Raw genomic sequence first — 23,284 nt, 5'->3', positions numbered from 1 at the left:
TGAAACTTGGAAATCACTTTATATTTTTTCTCTTTTTTATTCTTTTGTTTCTTTTCTATCCTTCTTTTTTCCTTTTTCTGCACTTTCTACTGTTTCTTTCTATACTATCTTTTAATTTTTAATATTTATTATTGTAATTATAGTCTTTAGCAAAATTACATTTTTTAAAAAAATGAAAATTTTGCCAATAAATCTGTAAGGACTAGTCCAGAAAGTTCACCAGGAGTCAAGAATAATTAAAGGAGTACACATGCAGACACAAAATGGTGACTGTGCAATACCCCCAAAAATCTTTCTGCCTGTTTTATCCATGCTAAAAACAATGGATTTGATTTTGGTTTGGTGGAACCAGTAAAAGTAGGTTTGTTTTCTTTGGCTCACTTGGATTATATACCATATTTCTTTCTCTTAGCCAGACTAAGCCTTTGATAGTCAGAGAATGTAGCTAGTTTGTATATTTCCATATTTCCTAGCTGTTAAAATTTAAACATAGCCAAAAATTGGCTAAAGTTGGTCCCTTCCCTTTATAATTTGTAGTGCTTATTATAGGGAAAAAAAATCACAAAATGGGGAACCTATGTCTTACTGAAAAGATTGGAGCAAGAGGATTGTCTGTGACAGAAATGTTTCTCTTTTATATTAATATATAATGTTAAGACAATATGGAAAACTATTTACTTCTTCCTATATATGGTCATCCCATATCAGAGTCCAGGCATGTGAACAACTAAAAGGAGAAAGCAACTGCATGCAGCATTTTAAATTAATAAACTCAGCCTTCTAGTATTTTCCCCCCAAATTAACTACATTATTAATTGTGACTCTTCTGCCTTCTTAGTAAACAGCTGGTTCTTGGTTTCTCATAAACTGAATGACATTTCTAGTTGGACAAGCATTTATTTGTATATTACTTATCTATTTATAATAATTTCATGATGTCACATGATGTAATTTTGTTTTTCATGAAAGTTTCATTTTCCCTCCTAACTCTATCTGAAACTCTAAGCTTCGGTCAAGTCTTATGGTTATTTGCATTATTTTTTTTTTTTAAAAAAAATGGAATGAAAAGCTATTGTCTTGGTGTTCCCAGGGACCTCCAGGTGAGGTTATTCAACCGTTGCCAATGCAAGCCTCCAAAAAGTCCAAGAGATCCATAGATGCCAAGCTATCTGTTGCAGACGATTACACTGATGGAATGGAAGAGATCTTTGGCTCACTGAGTTCTCTGAAAGAAGATATTGAACATATGAAATACCCAATTGGCACTCAGAACAACCCAGCTCGAACCTGCAAGGATCTGCAGCTCTGTCACCCAGATTTTCCAGATGGTAGGTTACTATTGCCTCATAAAAGCAAATTTTCCCAAATCCTGATCTGCTAACACCAGTTCTTTCATTCTACTTGTATTGGTTTTGGTATATACCAGTTCTCCAAAATCCATATCATATGTTCATTGTCCTATTTTAAGAAGTTAATTAGAAGATAACTTTCGAACTATACCAAACTACATTACTTAATTGGTTTGTCTTTATAACATAAATATGTTCAGAGGATCAAAATGTTTGTAGTTACCTGAAACATACCCACACTGTTGCTTTAAAAATATAAAATACTGGGTTAGATTTATACAGAAATGCACCAGTAATGTTTCTGGCATATAATAGCAGTAAATGAAGTGTTTCACTAGTTCACATTGTTTCTAGTTTCATATTTTTCTTATTACACACAAAAATGTTCCTCTCATTAAATCATTGCTCTTCTGTAAAATAGCATGAAACACCATGCTCTTGTGCATCACGCATATTAATTCTGCATCTGGACTTAAACCTCTAACAGGAACTCTTCAGTTAGCCCCGCCAAGCCGACTAGACTAAAAACTCCATTCCACAGGAAGGCTAAAAGTACTTTTATTGAGATTAGCTATATCCATAACAGAATCTTGCAAGTCCAGTTATGCTGTGCCTCCACATCCTTCTTCTGAATCTGTCTGAGTTACTTTCGAATGTTATCTGGTCATTCTGGACTGGGAAAAAAAGTTGAAAAGTGTTTTGCCGAGGTAACAGTTCCTGCATAGTTCCCATCAAAATCATCTTTCTTAGTGTTTACACTTCCTAGTTGAGAGAGCTTTCTCTATTGCTTATCTCTATTGTACATTGTGGTCATCCTACATTTCCATACAGAGCCTTTTTAGTTTCTGAACTGTCTTATTCTCTTTTTTAGTCACACAGGTGTTTCTTATCAGACCCTTGATAATATTTGCTCCACTTGAGAACTGCTTTCAGTATTTTCCCTTCTGGGCTGGCTTTTAGCCTAGTGGGCTGGGTGGAAATATTCCTGAGCCTTTTGGAAAGTGGTCAGACTTTGGTCAAGCTTTTCATTTTGGTCTTTCCAAATATCACAATCTTTTCCATCTGCAAGTCTACTCTGTAGATTCTTGCTTGCTTTTACAGGATTATCAGTTGCAGATTTCTCTTTTTCTTCAAGTATCCACACTCCAGTTGTTCCTTGCAACACACAGTACATCCAGTTCACCCAGCAGAAGCACAACACCAACATTCTCCTGCATCACCTAACAGATCTGCCATTTCATATATTTTCACCCCAAAGGGAGATGTGCCTGCTCACAAATATCTTTATTAGGAAAGAAGCTTCTGGATGTGTGTGTGTGTGTGTGTGTGTGTGTATGTATGTATATATATATATATATATATATATATATATATATAGAGAGAGAGAGAGAGAGAGAGAGAGAGAGAGAGAGAGAGAGAGAGAGACTCTGCATAGAGTTGGCAAATAGACAAGAAAATGTCTATCTTGGGATGAATTTAACACACTTGAATCTAACAGGACAGCTTAACTGTCACATAAATCTATTTGATATGGGTGTGTGAATTTACGGCTAAGTTTTGTTGTGGGGGCTGATGCTGAGTAAAGTTACTTTTGAAACTGAACAAGTTTTTTTTAATCCCTCAGTGAACTCTGTTCATGGTGGTGTCTCCATTGATGAAGAAATTTTTTGAAGTTGTAGCTGCCTCAAATCTACAGTTACTGACTTTCAAAGTAGTATTTCTTGTCTTCTGAGAGCATCTGTGCTATATATTCTGAGCACTGTTTTATACAAAATGTCAATGCAAACTGGTATTCTGCCATGACTAGGGATTCTCCTCTGAATGACCTGTCTAATTTCACTTCCTTTTTTTCATCGGAGTTGGAATGTTCTTTGTGTAAATTGGCTGTTCTGTGAGCCCTAGCTTTCATATCATATTAAGCTTTTCCAGATGCATATCCTCTTTTTATATGCTTTGGTGGATCAAAAAAGAAAGCCTGCCTGCATTTCAGTGTCTCTTGGGTTAGGCCTGGAAGACTATGTACATGTATTATCAGTCTTGCATTTGCCTCTGGTGAAATAAGTGAAGTATCACTTCAACATCAGCAGCTTTTTATAAAGCACTATTTTATCTGCTCTCGGTAAATCACTGTTGTGTTCCGCATACTGTTTTTGCATTGCTGGCTTGCAATCAAGACAAAAAGCAGGTGGGATTTGGCAGAACAATATCATTATTAGTTAAGGTCTTCCAGAGAAGAAATGGTAAACTGAAAACAGGGCTATAAAAGTGGAACTAATGATCATGTCAGAATTAAAAGCTAGCAAATAGACTGATTCTTCATAATTCCTCTCTGGACAAGGAGAGGGCTTGAGATTGTCTTCAAGTGCTCCAAGTGGTTGCTTCTTGTGAAAAGACTGCAAGACAGCAGTCTTCAGCGGACTTAGAATTCTGAGAGATGAGTGAAAGCCATCTTTGCTCAAACAGCATTTGGTGCTTTTATGGACATTCAATCACTTTTGGAAATTGCTTGTTAACTGTTACTTATTGTTTGGAATCTTTGGATTGACAAATTTACAGTACTCAGTGAATTCCTTTCAATTCTTAATGAAAGAAATCTTAAATACAAGTTTGAGGGCTTATTTTTTCTTTTAGCAAAATGATTAGAACATTGTTTTTGAAATGTTACAATGGATTTAAGGTCCAGTTGCATTTGAAATAAGAGTTTGGAAATTAATTATAAAAACATTCCTGTGGGAAAATGATTTTTTTACATTATTTTTTAAAAATATATTGTCGCATGGGACTTTGAAAGTTGGACACAGAAGGAAATAAAGATTACAATTAAAGGAGAAGAACATTTAAAATGATTTATTAATATAGAATGGAGCAAAACATTTTAACATTGGACATATTGAATGCCAATTGTGAACAATGGACTTAGAAGTTAATTTTAAGAACGCCAGTCTCTATAGATAGACTGCATTTAAATGAACTTGTGGAAGAGGAACAAGTTCCACTGGACAAGACTGAGACTGATCTTTAAAAGGAGTTTAAAATGACAGATATTGAATGTTTGGGATGATATGGAAAAAGATGCTACATTGGATATACAACTAAAACCTGCTGATGTCCTCATTATTAAAAGTCATGTGCAAGTAACAAACCAAAAGACCTGGATAATTTTCCTTTATTTTCCTTATAAAAGACACTTGCTAAAGCTTTGACAAATTTTATGAGAATGGACAAAGAAAAAATGAAGAGTGCTCTAGGTCATTATTTGAAGGGATTAATTATCAAGATAGTTAAAAGGAAGGAATATAAAGTTGTTTTATTTGATTAAGGTTAAAATAAATTAAGTTATCTCTGGTAAGTCTTAAAGGATTTTTTGCTGATCAGGACTGAACTGGGGTGGCTTTGAGGATTTGTTTATAGATAAGGGATGAGACATAAGAAGAAGCGATCATTTGTTGTAAGAAAAGCTATACTTGTTTAAAATTAACATTGTTTATGTTAGTGATGAAAAGAAAAGTAATTTATTTTTGTATTTCTTTTCTTTTCCCCCCTTTATAACCTTATTTTCTTTTTTTTTTTTTTTTCTTTTCTGGACCTTCTATTTTTTTCATTTCACTCTTTTACTATTTTTTTTAGTTTCTATTACTTTTTATCTTTTTAATTGTAATGCTTAATAAAATTACTAAAAAATAAAACATTTTATTCTAGCAAGGAACACTATTCACCCAAAGTGTGATTCAGTGAGACTGTATTGAAGAAAAACAAGTTGTTTATTACCTGTAGCTATCATTCTTCAAAAGGTCATCTGTGAATTCACATGATCTGTCTTCCTTTTTCTCTTTAGATGCCTGTTTTGATCAAGGTTCTTAGTTGTAGGATTTCTATAGGAGATGTCAGGCAGGCTTAGAACCATAACCGTATGCTTGAGAGGACAGATGATCAGTGAAAGAAAAATAGTTACAGGGTAGTAGCCTGTCCTTACTATACAGCTTATTGTTTTCATTCTAAACATAGTAAAGATTTGATAGCCTTGAGGTAAAATTGAAGAGTTATGTAACTTGCTATATAAAATGAAGACTTTGTATCTGTAATCATTACTGCAAAATAACAAAAACAGTTTATATAACCTTTCTTGTTTCATAGTACGATCTTACGCATTTATGTCCTCGAAACATTTTGATGATTTTTAAAGAATAGTCTCACGCATCCTAGGCTGTCTCAGACATTCAATGAAACAGCTACTGCATTTTTTTTCTGTGGTGATGCCAGTTCTAGTTCAAGAAATAATATGACTATTTATTTCCCAATGTCAAAATTTTCTCTGTGTGTGTGTGTGTGTGCGCGCGCGCGCGCACACACACACACACACCAGAGATATTTACTCACTGTCTTTTCTTTTTCCACATTGAAAGGGGATCATTATGGGAGCTGAAGTTTATTTTTAAATGTGAATCATTTCTTGTTTCTTATATATTATGCACATATTATTCTTGTGCCCAGTATTTTTCCGATAGCTCTGTTTTGCCAAGGGCAGGTGATCAGATGCCCAGGTCAATTGGTTCTTTTGGATTCAATGAACACTCCAATAAATAAAGGGATTTTAAGCTTTATTATTAACTCAAGAAAACAAATTTAAAAGCAAAACATTAAAAAAGAGCATAGCAAGCAAGATGATATCCAAATCTTTTACAAGTTGCCAGGAGCTCCTTAATAACAATAGCAGAGATGCCCAAAGGACAGCCAGTTTCCACAGCACCCAATGATAGGCATTGTGTAGAAGCTCTCAACAAACAACAACCCCAATTTTTTATCAAAACCTGAAAACATGACTTCATGCTATGGTCCTGCTATGGTCAGGAGACTGCAAAATCTGACTTCGACTAGGTAGCATGTGACTCTGGGATCAGAATCAAAAGTATGAGATTTTCACAGCAAGAAAAGTTTTGAAGCTGCATGAAGCTTTCCCCTCCCCCTTCTCCTTCATTCAGTAAACGAGTAAAAACACCAAGCGGTTTAGCTCAGAATAAACTTTAAACTTCTAGACTTTTCTTAATATGAAGGAGAAATCAAAGTATGGCACTGACCTTGAAATAACAATGGTCTTCTACCTTGCCACTACACAGTCTTATAATTGATATAGATTAAGTAAAGAAAAATTCAGGTCTATCTTCTGGTTATAAACTTGGTGTGTCTAAAATGAAGCGCTGCTTGTTACCGTGTTTGTTCATTTTGATGTTCCTACTGGGCTGTTAATACCAATGCATATTAGTTCTGCAAAACATTAAAATTTCTGAAACAAGAAAATTTCACAATAATATGGTATAAAGATTATTATTTAAAACAACTCATTTAATCCGCAATTAAGCCTTGGAATCGATCAAATGATTGAGATTGCTTTTTATTTTATTTTTTAATAGGAGAGTATTGGATTGATCCTAACCAAGGGTGTACCGGGGACTCTTTCAAAGTATACTGTAACTTCACAGCTGATGGGGAAACTTGTATCTATCCAGATAAAAAATCAGAGGGAGTAAGTACCAAAACAGTACTTCTTGCAAATAGTTCGTGCTTGAAGCAAGATAATGGCTAAAACAAATAAACAAACAAAGGCACTATTTTATTTTGCTTTTTTGTGAATGAACCTTTTTTAATAAGTTAATTCCAGTACAAAATTGAATCAAGGGAAGATCTGAATCTTCCCAGGCCTTTGTCTAATGCCTATGACTTTTGGATAATAGTTTATACCTGTTACTTGTGTATGTTTTCATAGCCATGATACAATTCTACAGCTACTTTTTAAGTCACAACAGACATCTATTACTTTTTTTTGCTAGAAATTAGCATTCTGTTTTCCAGCAAAAAAACACCTTCCATTGTAGACAATGAGTTTGCTTAATGACCACGATGGTTGCTTAATGACCAATGCAAAAAAAATATATCAAAATCAGATCATTCATGGGATGGCCTGTTTAACAACCAGCAGACTTAATAACCATAATTCCAGGCTCAATTATGGTCATAGGTTGAGGATCACTTATATGTGGACAAAATAATTTGCAAGACTATATAATTAGTATTCAGCACATTTTGTAGTAGAAAAAAAAGCATTAAATTAAGTATGTTAAATTAATTTTAACAATGAAAGCAAGAATATAAATCTCAGAGACTACTGACAAACTCACCATTAGTTGTTCATTCTGCAGCTATATTTTAATTTTGTGTTAGCATTTAGTATAAGTTTTGGAAGAAGAAAATAATTTGTAAAATACTTTTTCTTATCTTTTCATACCCTTCTTACCAGGTACCTTTCTTATCTGGCTTGATTAACTGTGCTATTTCAAAAAAACAACCAGATAATATTCAAACCTTATTTTTCTTAATGTAAACATTTGAAATATATTTCTATCTTGGTTGAACCAAGAATTATGTCAGGTAAAGATTTGAGTTATACTACACATATTTGTTAGGAAGGGTAGATCCATTTACCCTGTGTTAGTATAGTGTTAGTGTTAATATAGTGCCAAATTGCATTTTTTGGATTATTGATCATCATAGTGAGGGTATTCCAATCATAATAAAAAAAAATTAAACAAGTAACTTAGACTTAGATAAATCTTTTATTTGCTTTAGCATGGATTCTCATGTTTGGAATACACTATTATCAGATCAAATGTTATTGCTTCTCATAGTGCATTCCATTTGGAGTAGGTTAATCCTCGACTTATTACTGTAATGGAGCCCAGAATTTCCCTCATAAATCATGATAGTCATAAGTCAAGGCACCCACATGATTGGAATTAATTTTATGACTTGTTTTGCAGCAATCATTAAGCAAGCACCGTGGTCATTAAGTGAATGCTATGCCAATGTATTTGTATGAGTGTTTTTTTGCCAAAAATTACCTGAAAAAGTTAAATAATATGCAAAAATATCATAAATCATGGTTGTTTGACCGCGGAACCCTGCAATCAGCCAGAAAGGTAACCCAGTTGCCAAGCAACTGAAATGCAGTCATGTGACTGTGGGGGTGGAGGCCAGCCATTGGAACTCCAGAACCGGCTTGTAAACGACTTGCGGATGTAACTTTGAATGGCCACCAAGCAAGCAGTCGTTAAATGAGGATTACCTATATAACTCTTGTCAAATAAGTCAGAGCAGCTATCAGCATACACGAGCCAGGAGCAATGAATTTGCAAAAAGGAAATTTGCAAAATTGGCCTAGGAATTTGCAAAAAGTCTGAAAGTCTCCCTTTCAGACACTGAATATGCAGAGATAAAAAGGTCTTTAAAGACATCTCTTCATCTCTGCTCATTGTTAATCAGTTCATTCTGTGCCTCACAAGAGAGAGTAACAACTCACAAAGAAGATAACAAAAGAATACCAAAATGTAGTATTTGAAGAGTAGTAAACGCCATCTGGGCTCACCCAGTGCCAAAGACTGTGAGTACAATCTCTTTCCCACAGATCTGCTGGAACAATCCAATTAATGTATTTAGTTATTTAATATGTTATCTGAGAACTTGATACGATTTTCTCTGCACAACTCTAAATATAATTAGAACTAGGCAGAAAGCCCAGGCTTTTTTTTTTCTTCCATTTTTAAAAAAAGAGATTAATTTAGCAGTGTTTATGTAAAACTCAGCTAATTCCCATTCATTTCTTGCTAACATAATTAACACTCATGATTTCTTTCCTCCCTCACAGTTTAGGATTTCATCGTGGCCAAAGGAAAATCCAGGAACCTGGTTTAGTGAATTTAAGAGAGGCAAACTGGTAAATTATCCTTTCTTTTTTTACTTTAGAATTAGCATGCCAATTGAAAGACACAAATCCTCTAAAAGTTATCCTGATATAAATATTGCTTGTTTTTTTGCAACACACAAAGTGTTGCCTGCAAGTAGTGACTGTTGTGGGGAGCTTCAGCATGGAGATACTTTAGGCATCCTGCATCTTCAGGAGCAGAAATAGGCCTTTAATTTTCTGAATAAATAATTCAGAATTCTCAGGTAAGGCAATATATATGTTTCAGGAAACAAACTGGGAATATTTAAATTGATTTTTTTCTTTTTTCTTTCTTGCATTTAATATTTAGTTACCACTGATTTGTAGCTTTTGTCAAGGACTTAGAGCAGATAAGAAATAATCAAGCTTGAAATATTTATCAAGTTTAATTCTAGTCAAATCAATATAACAAAGAAGTTATCCACTGGGAGTATATAGAAAGTAAAACTAAAGCAACTAGTGGGTGGGATCATAACAAACTGAGCATCAATACCCCTTTCCTTCCTTCCTTCCTTCCTGTGAGAGATAACATAAAATGTAGCACTTTGAAATGACCACTTTCAAAGGGCCATGACAAGTTAGACAAAGGACCACATGTTTAGAGACAGGGTGCATTTTACATTAGAGAAGGGGTGTCAAACTTGCGCCGTCATGGCGTTGTCACATGACATATCACAACTTTTCCCCCCTTCACTAAACTGAGCATGGGCGTGGCCAGCCCGTGATGCATCTGGTTCGTGAGCCGTGAGTTTTACAGCCTTGCATTAGAGGAATAAATGCTGGAATTCCTCTTTTCTGCCTTTCAAAAACATTTTGTGTGACAGCTATATTGTCCAAAACATATTACCTTTTTCCATGCACTAAGATTTTAAAGAATGACCTACTGTACATTTAGACTAGAAATAAATAAAACCTCATGTTTCTAGTCCATCTGATTTTCTATTGGCTACCGTGAATTTATCTGTCAGAAAAGAGTGGAAAATTGTTTTTTTCATTTAGTTATTATAGTTTTACAGATGGGAAAACATGCTTATAAGATTTTCATGTATCAAAATAATTTACTTGCCTTTGGATAGTGTACACTTTGGCTGAGTAGGAAAGCGGGTACCACTTGCTGGTTAACTTCAGGCAGTCATGCCAGTTTCGTTTGTTTTCAGTGTTAATCTGCACCATCCAATTTCTACAGATGTTTATGATAATAAAGATCCAATTTTTGGTAGTTGGTTTTTTTTCCTAATCTATCTTTTATCTGAGCAAAAAGTAATGCTGGCAAATTTAAAAAAGTGACTCAGATATGACTCAAAAAGAATTCCTCCCCATCTCTCACGTAAGTCTTTAACATCATATATGTTAAAATGGGCCGATCCCTTGAAAACTTTCTCATATACTCTTTTCGAAGGGTTCAATTTGTAGGTGAACGTCACATTGCTTTAGTGACAGGAAGAAACATATTTTTATCATCAGATCTTAATTATGTCACTGTAAAGCTTGCATCCAAAGTAACTCAGCCATCCACTGTGGCTGTTTTTCAAGTGCCATGATAAACAAAAGCATTGTTTCTTCTGTCCTCTGCTGGATCCTTTATTAATATAACATTCTGAAATTAATTATACAGCTGACTGCCTTTGAGCTCTTTTCTAGCAATATTTACTTCACCATAAGTCCTCGACTTATGATAGAAATGGAGCCTGCCCATCAGTTGTAAAGTGTGACAGTAAAAAAAAAATGGATCATCGCGGATAAATTTTCTGACCTTTTTTTGCAGCAGTCATTAATCAAATGCCATGGTTGTTAAGCAAACCAATGGTTGCTGATCACTTGAAATTTGGTCATGTGACTGCAGGGGTAGGCCTTGATCATCCGAACTTCTAATCTAGGTCCTAAGTACCCCAAGATAGGTCCATTGCGGTGTTGGATGATCACTAAGTGATCAGTCATAAGTCAAGGACTACCTGGAACTAGACTGCATACTGATCTCTGGTTCATGCCACATATATATAGTGGTGGTAGTTACTTGATTTGCCTCAGTTTAGAGACTTATCTAGATCAAAGATTCTGTTCCTATAGTGCAGAAATAGCTAAGTGCACTTTTATTTGTTAGGTTCATTAAGTAATGAATTACATAGGGCTCTTCCATACTCAGAAAACTTAATTATCATCTTTATTATAAAGTATAAGCTATTCAGAGCCTTCGATAGAGGAAAACTTGGGACTGGTCTTCTTCATGTGGGAAAGCAGAGATACCTCAAGCAAGCATAGATTTAACTAAGAATTAAAACTGTGTCCTTGGGAGAATGCTGTCTGGACAAGGTTATCACATATTGCTTGCAATGGTTTTCAGCTTCAGATAATAACAGGCAGACTGGGTGCATAATCATATAACTTTGCTTAAAGGAAATATCTTTATTGATTCATTGCCTAACTGCATTCTTAATGGAGCCACAAACAGGCTTATGTCAGCTGATTTATAAGAGGCCAGTTAATATGGTTTGCTGTTGCATATTATCTTGTTTTGCACTTTGAAGAGCAAGTTTATATATAGCTTACAAACCTGCCTTCTTTCTTTCTTTCTTTAAACCTCCTTAGCTTTCTTATGTGGATGCTGAAGGCACTTCTATTAGCATGGTACAAATGACATTCCTTAAACTGCTAAGTGCCTCTGCCCGACAAAACTTCACTTACAACTGTCATCAGTCAGTAGCCTGGCATGACGTCTCTTCTGACAGCTATGACAAAGCATTGAGGTTCTTAGGGTCAAATGATGAAGAGATGTCTTATGACAACAATCCGTACATCAAAGTGCTTCATGATGGCTGTGCAGTAAGTATAACCGTTGGACATTTTTTTTTCCAGCTTTAGGTGAGCTTCCTATTTAAATGAAGTCAGTTCAATATCTCTCTTGCCCTTTCTAAACATATTCTTTCATTTTTGTACCTTGTTATTCTCGGCGTCAGTCTGTTTAAAGAATAACCCCGTAGAACCGGGGGGCGGAATGTAATCCATAATGTAAGGCAAATAAAAGAAAAAAATTCAATCAGACAGCAGGCATCTGTAAATGCATTGGCAAGGGAAGTCACTAGAGGAAAAAGTAGAGATTGGAGATAGCAAATGGAAAACATTTGTACTTTATCATGTACTACAAGAAATGAATAACAGTAAAATTGCAAATGAAAGATCCCTTTGCACACTTTAATATAACATGTTTAAAACAGAAAATAGAAGTAAAAGCAGTGTGTGTGTATGTGTGTGTGTGTGTATGGTATGTATGGTATTCAGCTTTGTTCAGGTATTTTCCCACGTCATTATAGTTGTGCTTTTAAAGTTGTAGCAACGTTTCGGCAGAATCTCATCTGCCATCATCAGGCTTCTGTATTATATATATATTGTGTGTGTGTGTGTGTGTGTGTGTGTGTGTGTGTGTATACACACACACACACATATATATATATATATATATATATATATATATATATATATATATATATATATATATATATATGTATGTATGTATAATTTTCATTGAATTGGCACTGGAATCTGGTAGTTATAGAATGATATTAAAGAATGTCTTAGACGTTTCTCAAATACTGACTTATTACAATCTCCACTGTATTACATAGTTTCATTTCTACCTTGGAACTGCTTTTTTAACATCCAAACATTGAATTTGGATATGTAGTGAGAAATGTAAGGTAGGAAAAAAGCAGACCCATGGGTACAAACTAGATGGCCCCTGATAATATGTACTAGTACTTCTGAGAAGGATCTGGGAATCCTGCAGAGCACAAATTAAGCAAGAACCAGCAGGGTGCTAGAGCTACCAAAAGAGGCAATGCATTTATGGAATTACAGAATCAATAGTTTTGAGCTGGTTTACCAGAGATATACTTTTGAGATCATCAAAAATGATAGTTCCACATTGTATTCCACTGATCAGATTATACCTAGAATACTCTCCCCAATTCTAGTCCCTTCAACACAAGAAAGCTGAGAAACTGGAAGAGGGTGCAGGGAAGATCAATAGAAATGGTGAGGAACTTAGAGCTTAAATCCTATGAAGGTATGGTTAGTCTAAAGAAGAGGAGGCAGGGAACCTTGGCAATATTCAAATATTTGAGGGCATGTCACAGAGATAAGAGTATGAGTTTATTCTCCTCATCCACAAGAGTAGGAGAAGAACTAATGGGCTTTAGCAGCTTTATAGAGGGAGATGAAGCTCCACAAAACAAGGAGGACTTTTCTGACTGTGAGAGGTATTAAGCAGTGGAACATCCTGACTGCTGGAGTTGTGGTTGTTCCACCACAGGAGGTTTTTCAAGCAAAAGCTAATCAACCATGAGAGTCATTTGTCCGCCCTGGGTAGGGGTTGGTCTAAAAGTGCTCCAAGATCTTTCCAACTCATGATTCTATAATTCTATAATTCTGTGAATTAATTTGCATTTAAAAGAATCATTTCCCTTTTCCCTTTCTTTTGTTCCAACCACCCTTGGCCTTTTTTTTTTCTTTATTCAATACCACCCCTTCCTTTTCTCTTGTGGGCAGAAATAGTTAGATATGAAGCAAAGTCTTTCCTTCCTCCTTCCTCAAAAGCTAGTTCAGACTTGGACTAGAAGTGATATATCTTCAATACATTGTTCCCTACATGATGATTTTTGACACTTTATCTAACCCTCATTACTACCCTGACAAGTGAATGGGCGATGATAAATATAGATAATTATATTCACCTGGACTGTTCTCTGAAGTACCTTGTTAAGTTGCTACTTTTTTGGAAATCCAGTCAAGATGCAAACTGCCATTTCGGTTTAAATGCATAAGAAATATTTCAGTCAAAATTTTTCCCAACTTACTAGGTGGACTTTTGAGATTAACTCCTTTAAATTCAACCGTTGCTATAGTCTCATTGGCTACACAACCACCTCCTTGAATAAAGTCCATCTAAGAACTTTCTGATCTTTACTGCAGCAACCAATATATTAATTGAATGTTGTTACTTTGTTTTACAGTCAAGAAAAGGCTATGCAAAGACTGTTATGGAAATCAGTACTCCCAAAATTGACCAACTGCCTATCTTCGATGTGATGATTAATGACTTTGGTGATCAAAATCAGAAGTTTGGCTTTGAAGTGGGTCCAGTCTGTTTCCTTGGTTAAGTTTAGAGCAAAGAGCAAATCTTCAAGAAGAAAAATAGGCCAGGTGTCACCATACCAATTCACTTGTGCCATATGTAAGTTTTAATTCAGAATGGAATAGATGACGAGTTTCACCAAACATGTAGGTCTTCTTTAGAAAACACCCACTGCCCGTTTTGGAGCAGAATCACATGACTTAAATTTATTTGGCAAATGATGAATGACCCTGTGTCACCGACAGGCAAGTTCATCTTATGAATGTCCTATCCTTCTTCACTCACCTAATTTCCCTTTTATTTTTATTTTTTGGTGCTGTAAAATTGAATGGTGCTCCTTTTTTTTTTTTTTTACAACATGAGAGGTGCTAAGAAAATATGTTTAATAAACTGTAATTATTCTGTGTACAGTACAGTGCTGTCCAGTGTCTGTTTCTAAAACTTGCATGCGTCCCCTGTATTGCAACTGGCTGAAATTATCCTAATTATCCTAATTTCAAAATTACATTTCAGTACCGTGTATGTATTATGAAAAATAAAGCTGCAATTTCCAATGAAGTCCCACTCCATATTTTTCTGATTAGTAATATTATAATGTACCCTCTTTGTATATATTGATCTCTAGAGCTATGTTATTTGAAGTCAGTGACAAAACCTCAGGTCCAGGCAGAACTGGAAACAAGGGAGCAGCAAGCACCCTTCCATGCTTAGGACTATCTTGCAATAAGGAATTCCAAGAAGGATCTCAAGGGCCCATTAAAATACTCTCACGGGATGCCATACCTCATTTCAAGACATAAGCAAGTTGTGTTTTGGTGGTGGTTATTTTTTATGTTGGCATGGGGGAAAAAATGTGTCTTGTTAAACGTGCAAAAGATGTGAGGAAAGTCCCTGTAGCTCTAGCACAGGTTCTTAGTACTGTATTCTGACAATATGCGAAGTTGTGAGCCAGATGGAAGGAGACCATTTCTGTGGTTCATTCCCCACTAAAGGTGTTGCCTTCAGCATTGGAGTAAATGCTGATATGCAGAAAAGTAGCAGCATGGATAGTATGTCTATGGATGCATCTTCCAATATTTCCACAGCTTAGGAACAAAGCATACCTTGTTTCTGGCTGCCAGTTCTTTTCCTGTAATGTCACAAGGAGCCCTTGAGTATAATGAATTAACTCCAGTAATATAACTAACTAGTCTATAATTAATGACTAATTGAAACTCTCAGAATTTTTTTTTTCAATCTGGATATTAAAAGTAGATTCTGCCCAATTATTTATGAACTGTGCTTACTCCAGTGATCTTTCTGGCACATTTGCTAGGTATAGCTAAATTATATATGAGCAGTGCCTGTATTTGTCAAACTAATGTCTAGTTTTTATTCTATCAGTGTCATTGTTTACTTCTGAAACTTCAGAACTTGCCCCTGTTCAATAGACTTTTCCCCTCACCCTACCCTCTCGGGCATATTGTAATGCCCAGGGATAAAAAGAAGAAATGAATAGAGCTTTCAGATTTAAAATATGTCTAGCACTGCCATTTATTGTACCAAACATGGTGGTGTTAAAGATAGCGGTAGATCAAGTGAAAGGACTTATGTACTGTACTCCTGGCTAACTTAAGCAAAAACCACATTGCAAATGATGGATATAGTCAATGCAGCACTATAACCTCAGATTCTGGATTTGTATTGATTAAATCTATTTGCTCTCCCAGCACAGAAGATACAAGAGTGTAAAAACTTAAATCTGCTCAGGTAGCCTTCTTGCTGTATTGTGGCAAATAAGTCTAGGTCATGTGATTCTACCTAGTTGCCAAGCAACCTATGAGAAAATTGCTATCCATTAAGACTTTTTTTTTTAAACTCAAGCAGTTACAATTTGTAATCTTATTTTTTCCTGGCTTTGAGGATTTTTTTTTCTGGGTGGTCAAACATAGACATTAATTTAACACAAATCCTTTTGTACTTATTTCTCATAATATATGTAAAACTTGAAAAATATTGGTTACTATTTCTTATATAAATCTGTTTTAAATTAATTGATACCGGATCCCACTAGCTCATTTTCAGCTGTTTTAAAGCATGCAAGCATATTATGTGTAAAAGAAATTTCAAAGTCAACAATTTGCTGTTTGAAATTCCTTTTCAAAAACCAAAGCTTGTTAACTGTCACCTGAAAGACAAAATAATATACATTTTATTAATAAAATCAATTCCTGTCCCCATGGACTGATCATTCTGTTTTTTAATCTTACAGGAAATACTGTATAATCGTCAATAACACAATTAAATTCTGGCTGTAGATAATCTATCACATAAACCACCGAATACAGATTAAAGCTTCTTGTAAATATTCAGGTCAAAATCCTCCTAAATGGAGTAGGAGGAGCGTGTTAAATCAATTTTGATTTTCTAAATGTCACCTTCAGAAAGGTTTGTTTATTGTTGACGAAGTTCACAAATGTCTGCCTGAGTCCGGGGAGGAAAAAAAAATGTTAGTTTGACTAGGTTAAAACAATGCAAATAACTTTATAGCTGCTTTTACAGAACACACTTACTGAATGAATGCATTTTCTCACTTAACATTGATCTCTAAACCATAACAATGAGGTTGGGTTTCCGCTTAACACAAACACTTTATAAAGATCGGAAGGCACTTGTTTTTCCTGCCTTATTGTATAAATTTATTTATTTAGAAAATTTATATTGCTGCTTACTCGCACATGGCAACTCAAGGCAGCTTACAAGGACATAAAAGCACAATAATAATAATAATAATAATAATAAAATAACCCTCCACCCCAGTGACCACACACATTCATACCAGCCATTTAATGGGCTCTATTCTCTTCTAAGTTCCCCTGGTTTGCTGGCAGAACTACATCTTCAGGGCCTTCTGAAAGAGTATTAGAATGGGCCCCACTCTGATTTCTAAATCCAAACTCTAAGTCAGTTAGTACAATATCACTGAATAGTTGCTGAAAGTCTAAATGTTTAAAATGGACCATCCTTAACTGGGCTAATGTGCTATCAATAAACTGCTGCCAATATCACAATGACACTCTACTAACTCACCACTATTGCTATTCATCATCATGACCGTTCACTCACACTGTCTGTAGTACAAGCTGATCTGGTTACACACATACATACATACAATATATGTGCCATAAAAGCATGACTGGGAGCCTTTGGCAAAGGTGATTAGCAATGGGTGAAAGAATAACATGCCAATGGCATGGTAAAATCTGGCATTTTCATTGCCTAAACTCATAATTACTATCCATTGCCTATTAAATATTGCAGTGGTCTAGGCCAGGGGTGTCAAACTCAAGGCCCGGGGACCAGATATGGCCCACAGGGTGCTGAGATCTGGCCCATGGGGTCACCCTGGAAACAGCCAAGGACTGGCCTGTGGTGCCTCTGCCACCAAAAATAGAGCTCAGGAGGACTACAGACAGCCCTCCTGAGCTCTACCACTAACAGCAGGCAGCGCCCGTGCAGGAGAGCAAAAGTTGCAGCTTCTAAAAACAGAGCTAGGGGGCCGTTTTCGCTGGCAGAGGACTCAGGCCACCACAGGCACTCCTGACACGAGTGACGTCAAGCTAGCCATGCTCATCCTGGCCCCCTGAGGTCAAAGACAACCCTGATGCGGTCCTCAATAAAATCGAGTTTCCCTGGTCCAGGGGCTATCAAATGTGATGGCAAAATACAAATGTCCACTAGATGGCAGTAAGGATATATAAAATCTCTTTACTACCATCTCAAGGTTATCTGGATTCATGCGCTTTAACCTTCGCAAAATCGTTCGTAGCGGAGCATAACAGCATGATGCTTTTTTCTCATAGACAAATTAATTAAACATTAAATTGTGTTTCAAACTATGATGAAAATCAAGTGATTATTTTCAAAATATATATATATACTCATAAATAAAGCAAGAAAATAAGGGATGAGTTTTGTATGCTGGCTGGATACCAGTGCTAATATTAGCTGCATTTTGGCAGAAGCATTGCCTCAAAACCCATGTCAGCTGAATTGTGCTGTTTGCCAGAAAGTGAAAATGGCAATTAAGAAAAGGCATACATTTTCCTCCATGAGCAGAATTGTTATTCTTCTTGAGAAAACCCTGACTTTATTAAATTCTGTCAAAAATAAATTGACTTTGAAAGAGTCAAATGGAACTTAATCTTTAACCTTTTTGCAATGAATGGAACTAAGATTTTCAAAATTATTAAAGGCAGAAGAAAGCATTTACATTAAAGTTCTGGTGCTTTATATGTATTTTTTTTTTATTACTAACATAGTAGTCCCTGATCCTGAGCCTGTTTTTAACAGTTCCTTTTTCTAAGGAAAAAAAAGAGGAATGGAAATTAATCAGTCTGTTTCTAATCCCATCCCTTGACTGTGTTTTTAACTCATATACTTCGTTCTGTGGTTCACATTAAAAAGTAAGGCCTCCTCTGGGGTAAATCTGAAGCCTGTACCTTACCATCACCTTGATCAAAGGAACTATTTCAACCAATTGGTTCATTTTGCAGTTTGATTTTTAAATAAAATCTGGGGAGGTTTTTTCCCCAATTGCAATTCTTTATGTACACAGATTTTCCAGTAATAGCAATAGCAGTTACCCCTCATTTGGGCAGATTCAAACATAATTCCTAACCCATACGAGTATCTTTAATGGAACGGAATTCTTCAAATATCCATTGCTTGTGAATATAGAATGCCAAATTTCATTGGAATTAATTGGACAATATTTGAAGGTGTGGAGTTCAGAACTACAAGAATTGGCTGAGTTGGGTGACTTCAATTAAACACCCAGGTAACTTCCATAAATTAAATTCATGGGTGGGATTCATTGTTTACACACCTACTGAACTAATATACAGTCTATTGTCCATTTGAAATCATGATATAAATGTATATATTACTGGTTTACAAGATTTTCTTTTATCCTGTGGATCCAAAATAAATGCATAACATCTCACATACAGGGATTCTATTGTGTGTGTGTGTGTTTGCGTGTGTGTTGATGTGTGTGTGTTATATTGTTGTGCCATCTTCTGAGAATTCAAGAAGGCCCTGTAAATGTGAGATGATTGGACTCACTCTATTAAATATATTTGTAATACTCCAATTTGCATTTATTGCTTTGAGTTTGTAAATTCTATGGCTTAAATAACATCCTAATTTGGGATCTGGTTTCAGTTCATTAAATTTAAATAGAAGCAATACCAAGATGGATTAGTATTTTTTTAAGAAAGAAAACTTTACTAATTTAAAGTACAAACTGCTGCAGAATGTCAAGTATAGAACACTCTATTAAAAACTGCAGAGACTTGAGAGAACTGTTTATATACAACACAACTGAAGTGATTACTACTACAAGCAGCAAAACATGACAGCATAAATAGGAAGCAGAAGAAAATTTAAAAAAAATAACTAGAAACTATGCAACTATATTGTTAAATAGGGGCACAGTCCAGTCAACCATAAGCACTTTTAGTTTTCACTAGTTTCATGGTTAATTAATTAATTTGATTCTAATACAATCCTGCTTGGAACCATTAATGCAAAATCTGGAAATCTACAAATTTAGATAAGGCTTTAAAATGTATTCTAAGTAATCCTATGGTTTAGTTTAGGGGTGTCCAACTCGCATCATCACATTGTCATCACATGACGTAGCGTGACTCCCCCCCCCCCTTTGCTAAAATGGGGGCGTGGGCAGCACATGATGCATCCGGCCCACGAGCCACAAGTTTTGACACCCCTGGTTTAGTTCCATAGCTTTAAGAAATGAGGCTCTGGGTACTGAAGAAGATACAAGTAGCCCTTGACTTGCAAGAGTTCATTTAGTGACTATTCAAAGTTAGTGTTAGGGACATACACCCTAGCAGAACATGCAACAGCAGTCTAGCAGACAGGCAGATATGTGAGACAAAACGTTGTAGTAGCTTACACTCAGTAAGACAGATACACTGTGCAAGTTAAATAGTTTTTATTCCAGCAAGAGTTATAGCATAGTCAAACAGTCCATATGTCATATACTAAGTTCAGTTAGTCTGGGGGTTATTCAGTTTGCAAAGTCCAGTGTCGAAGAAGAGTTCATTAAACTTACAATCAATCAGTCCAGTGATATATCTCTTTTGCAGTCAGAGATATGAAGAAAAATCAAACCCCTTTTCTTCTCTCAGCAAACATGCAGTTATCACCATCAATCCATCATTGTCAGCATTCCAGTAAAAGCCGGCAAACAGTGAGCTTGTCTTGCTCCCTCTTATGGTGATTTTACAACCGCACCCAAAATACTTGGTTTACAGTTTAAAGTGATACATACACTTAAACTCACTAACATAGTTTATATATATTATTTACCCAAACTAAGTTAGGTAACCAATGTTATCCCTAACAGTTAGAACATCACTGAAAAAAGTGACTGATGATCATTTTTCACACTTATGATCATTGAAGCATCCCCACGGTTTCGGTGTCCCAGGATTATGTGGTCATCTTTTGCAATCTCCCAACAAGCAAAGCCAAGGGTAAACCAGACACACTAACTTAACAATTGCAATGATTCACTTTACAAATGTGGCCAGAAAGGTCATAAAATGGGGCAAAACTCACTTAACAAATGTCTCATTTAGCAATATAAATTTTGGGCTCAATTGTGATCATGTTGAGGACTACCTGCATAAATTCAAAAAGTAATTGCTGGACTGCCACCAGATAACTCCATCTTCCCAACCTAAGGTTTTCCTTCTTAGTTTAAGAATATCAGCTTAAAAAGTACAACACAGCCTCATTTTCCTCCTCCCCAGCTGCCACAAGAATCACAAGAGCAAAAGATTTGGTGTGTTTTCACTTTTGAGGCAACTGCCTAGATTATTTATTTTATTTTTATTTTTATTTATTTGTCGATCGCTTACAAGATAATAGATATAAGTATAAACATGAGTAAGAATACAGGAAATAGGTACAAATAAATGGAGACAATAGAACAGGGACGGTAGGCAAGATGGTGCACTTATGCACGCCCCTTACAGACCTCTTGGGAATGGGGTGAGGTCAATAGTGGTTAGTTTGAGACTAAAGGAGTGGGGGTTAGAGGATGTAACAACAGAGTCAGGTAGTGCATTCCAGGCATTGACCACTCTGTTGCTGAAGTCATACTTTCTGCAATCAAGTTTGAAGCGGTTTACATTGAGTTACATTAATCCTTGAAGTTTTCTTGGCAAGGTTTTAGGGAAGTGGTTTCCTCTTGCTGTTGGGGGAAAGTGATTTGCTCCAGAATGTTTATATGCCTTTGTGCCTAAGATGGGACTTGAAGTCCCGGCGTCCTAGTTTCTAGTCTGGTGACTTAGTCACTATATCAAACTGGTGCTGAAAGTCAGCCAGACTGAGTTGAAGCTTTATTCCAGATGCAGTTTAAAGGTATCGGCCCCACAGACAGCCATTGACTCTGTTATTTTGCTAAGTTGCCAATCCAAGTTCCATAGAGTTAATAAGATTATTCTTAGACTTGAATTTGCACCTAGACTGGGAAAGGAAAATGGAATTGTGCTCTTGAACCACAAATTTCTCCTTGTGACTTTCACTTAGAAAAGAGCAATGATATCTTATGGTAATAATTACTGACCCCAGCTTCTTTTGAGTGGAATGAGTTTTTTTCAACAATAGTAAAACACCTGGAGGAGGATGGAGCTGGCTTCGCAGCAGTTGGATGGGCGATCTTGATCCTCCAAGATCACCGTCGATATCTCAGCTGCTGGTCGGTCCCCATGGACTTAAACCGTCCCGTAGAGATTGTGATTGACAAGGGCATGTCCTGTTGATCCCAAGGACATCACAAAGTCCCTGGTTGATCCAGGGAAAGCCCTTTTGCCGGCGGCGGAGAGGCAGCCTTCCAAGCTGCTGAAGCTGGGACAGCTCCGGAACGGAAGAGATTGGAAGAAAGTGTGTCAGTTTGGTGAGATGAACTTTTACTTATTATTTCTTGGAGACAACACTCTGAAAAAAAATTAAAGTGGACTAAAAGTGAAAAGAAAAGAGTTTAAGCTGCGTGATTAATTGTTAAAGTGAAAGTTTTTTTTTTATTTTTTTCCCTATTTATTGAATTTTGAACTTGGCAAAGCTGTTTAACTTTAAGCTGGACTGGTACTTTTTAATCTTTTTATTTCTGTTTGTATTTCTTTCTCCTTTTTTTAAACAATCCTTTTGAAAATTCTTTTTTGATTAAGACTCTTCTGCTTGATTTAGGATTTATTTTTTTCCCTATTAAAAAAAAGGAGGGGAAAGATTTTACTTTTTTTTCTTTTAGTTCCTGGCTGTAGATTGAGGAGGGGAGTGAAAGTGAAGGAAAGTAAGTAGCACTGGCGCCCAGAGGCTTGGATACATTGTTTCTTTTTTCTTTCACTAGTTTGTGTTACAATCAAGGACTCTGAGCTGTGTATTGGAAAAGATAGAGATGAGCATGGCAGTTGGTTTATTCAGGTGCTCATTTGTGAACAGATAGCTGGAGTCTGGAGTTGAAGTTGAAAGAAAGAAGATTGAAGTGACCTTGAAAAACTCTGAGCTGATTTATCAAAGAGCCTTGGATATTTGGCGGCAGAGACTTGTTTTATATTAGAATTGCTTTTTACCCTTTTCCTCCCTTTCTACCCACCCACCCCCACTAGTTGGGCTTTTTTCTCTCTTTAATTGGATTTTGACTTTTTAAACCAGGAACTAGAATGTAAATCTTTTATTTTTACTTTCTTTTTATTAAGAGGAACATATAGAATATTTCTCTTTCTCTTTTTTCCCTTTTTCATAGTTGATTTTTTACTTTTTACATTTACCATTGTAACTAATTGGATTAAGGTATACAAGTGCCTGAAGACTTTCTTCTTCCTTTTTTTCTTTGGAGCGGCAACTGTTTGCCTTCGTCTTTTTTTCCCCCCTTTTTCTTTTTTCCTCTTTTTTCTTTTTTTCTCTCTCTCTTTCTTTACAGATAAGCATTATAAGATGAGTTGAAAGACAACAGCTCCAGCT

The 23,284-nt window shown here is 35.8% G+C and overlaps 1 protein-coding gene across 2 annotated transcripts in view; it reads left to right on the top strand.

Moving 5' to 3' along the window:
* Positions 1-16,468, top strand: part of COL11A1 (collagen type XI alpha 1 chain) — a 272,464-nt gene extending 255,996 nt beyond the window's left edge. For both annotated transcript variants that reach the window (XM_087960746.1, XM_087960745.1), the window contains 5 exons: positions 1,091-1,328; positions 6,758-6,870; positions 9,046-9,114; positions 11,710-11,943; positions 14,130-16,468. In XM_087960746.1, the coding sequence (XP_087816872.1) occupies positions 1,091-1,328; positions 6,758-6,870; positions 9,046-9,114; positions 11,710-11,943; positions 14,130-14,276 (801 nt within the window). In that variant the 3' untranslated portion in view covers positions 14,277-16,468. The remainder of the gene's footprint in view (positions 1-1,090; positions 1,329-6,757; positions 6,871-9,045; positions 9,115-11,709; positions 11,944-14,129) is intronic.
* The last annotated feature ends 6,816 nt before the right edge of the window (positions 16,469-23,284 follow it).

Source organism: Notechis scutatus, chromosome 3 (assembly GCF_049901735.1).
Source record: "Notechis scutatus isolate UNSWTSFEM ecotype Mainland chromosome 3, rNotScu1.2, whole genome shotgun sequence".
Taxonomy (NCBI): domain Eukaryota; kingdom Metazoa; phylum Chordata; class Lepidosauria; order Squamata; family Elapidae; genus Notechis; species Notechis scutatus.
The sequence above is the reverse complement of the archived record's forward strand: the minus strand, read 5'-3'. Positions and strand labels throughout refer to the sequence as shown.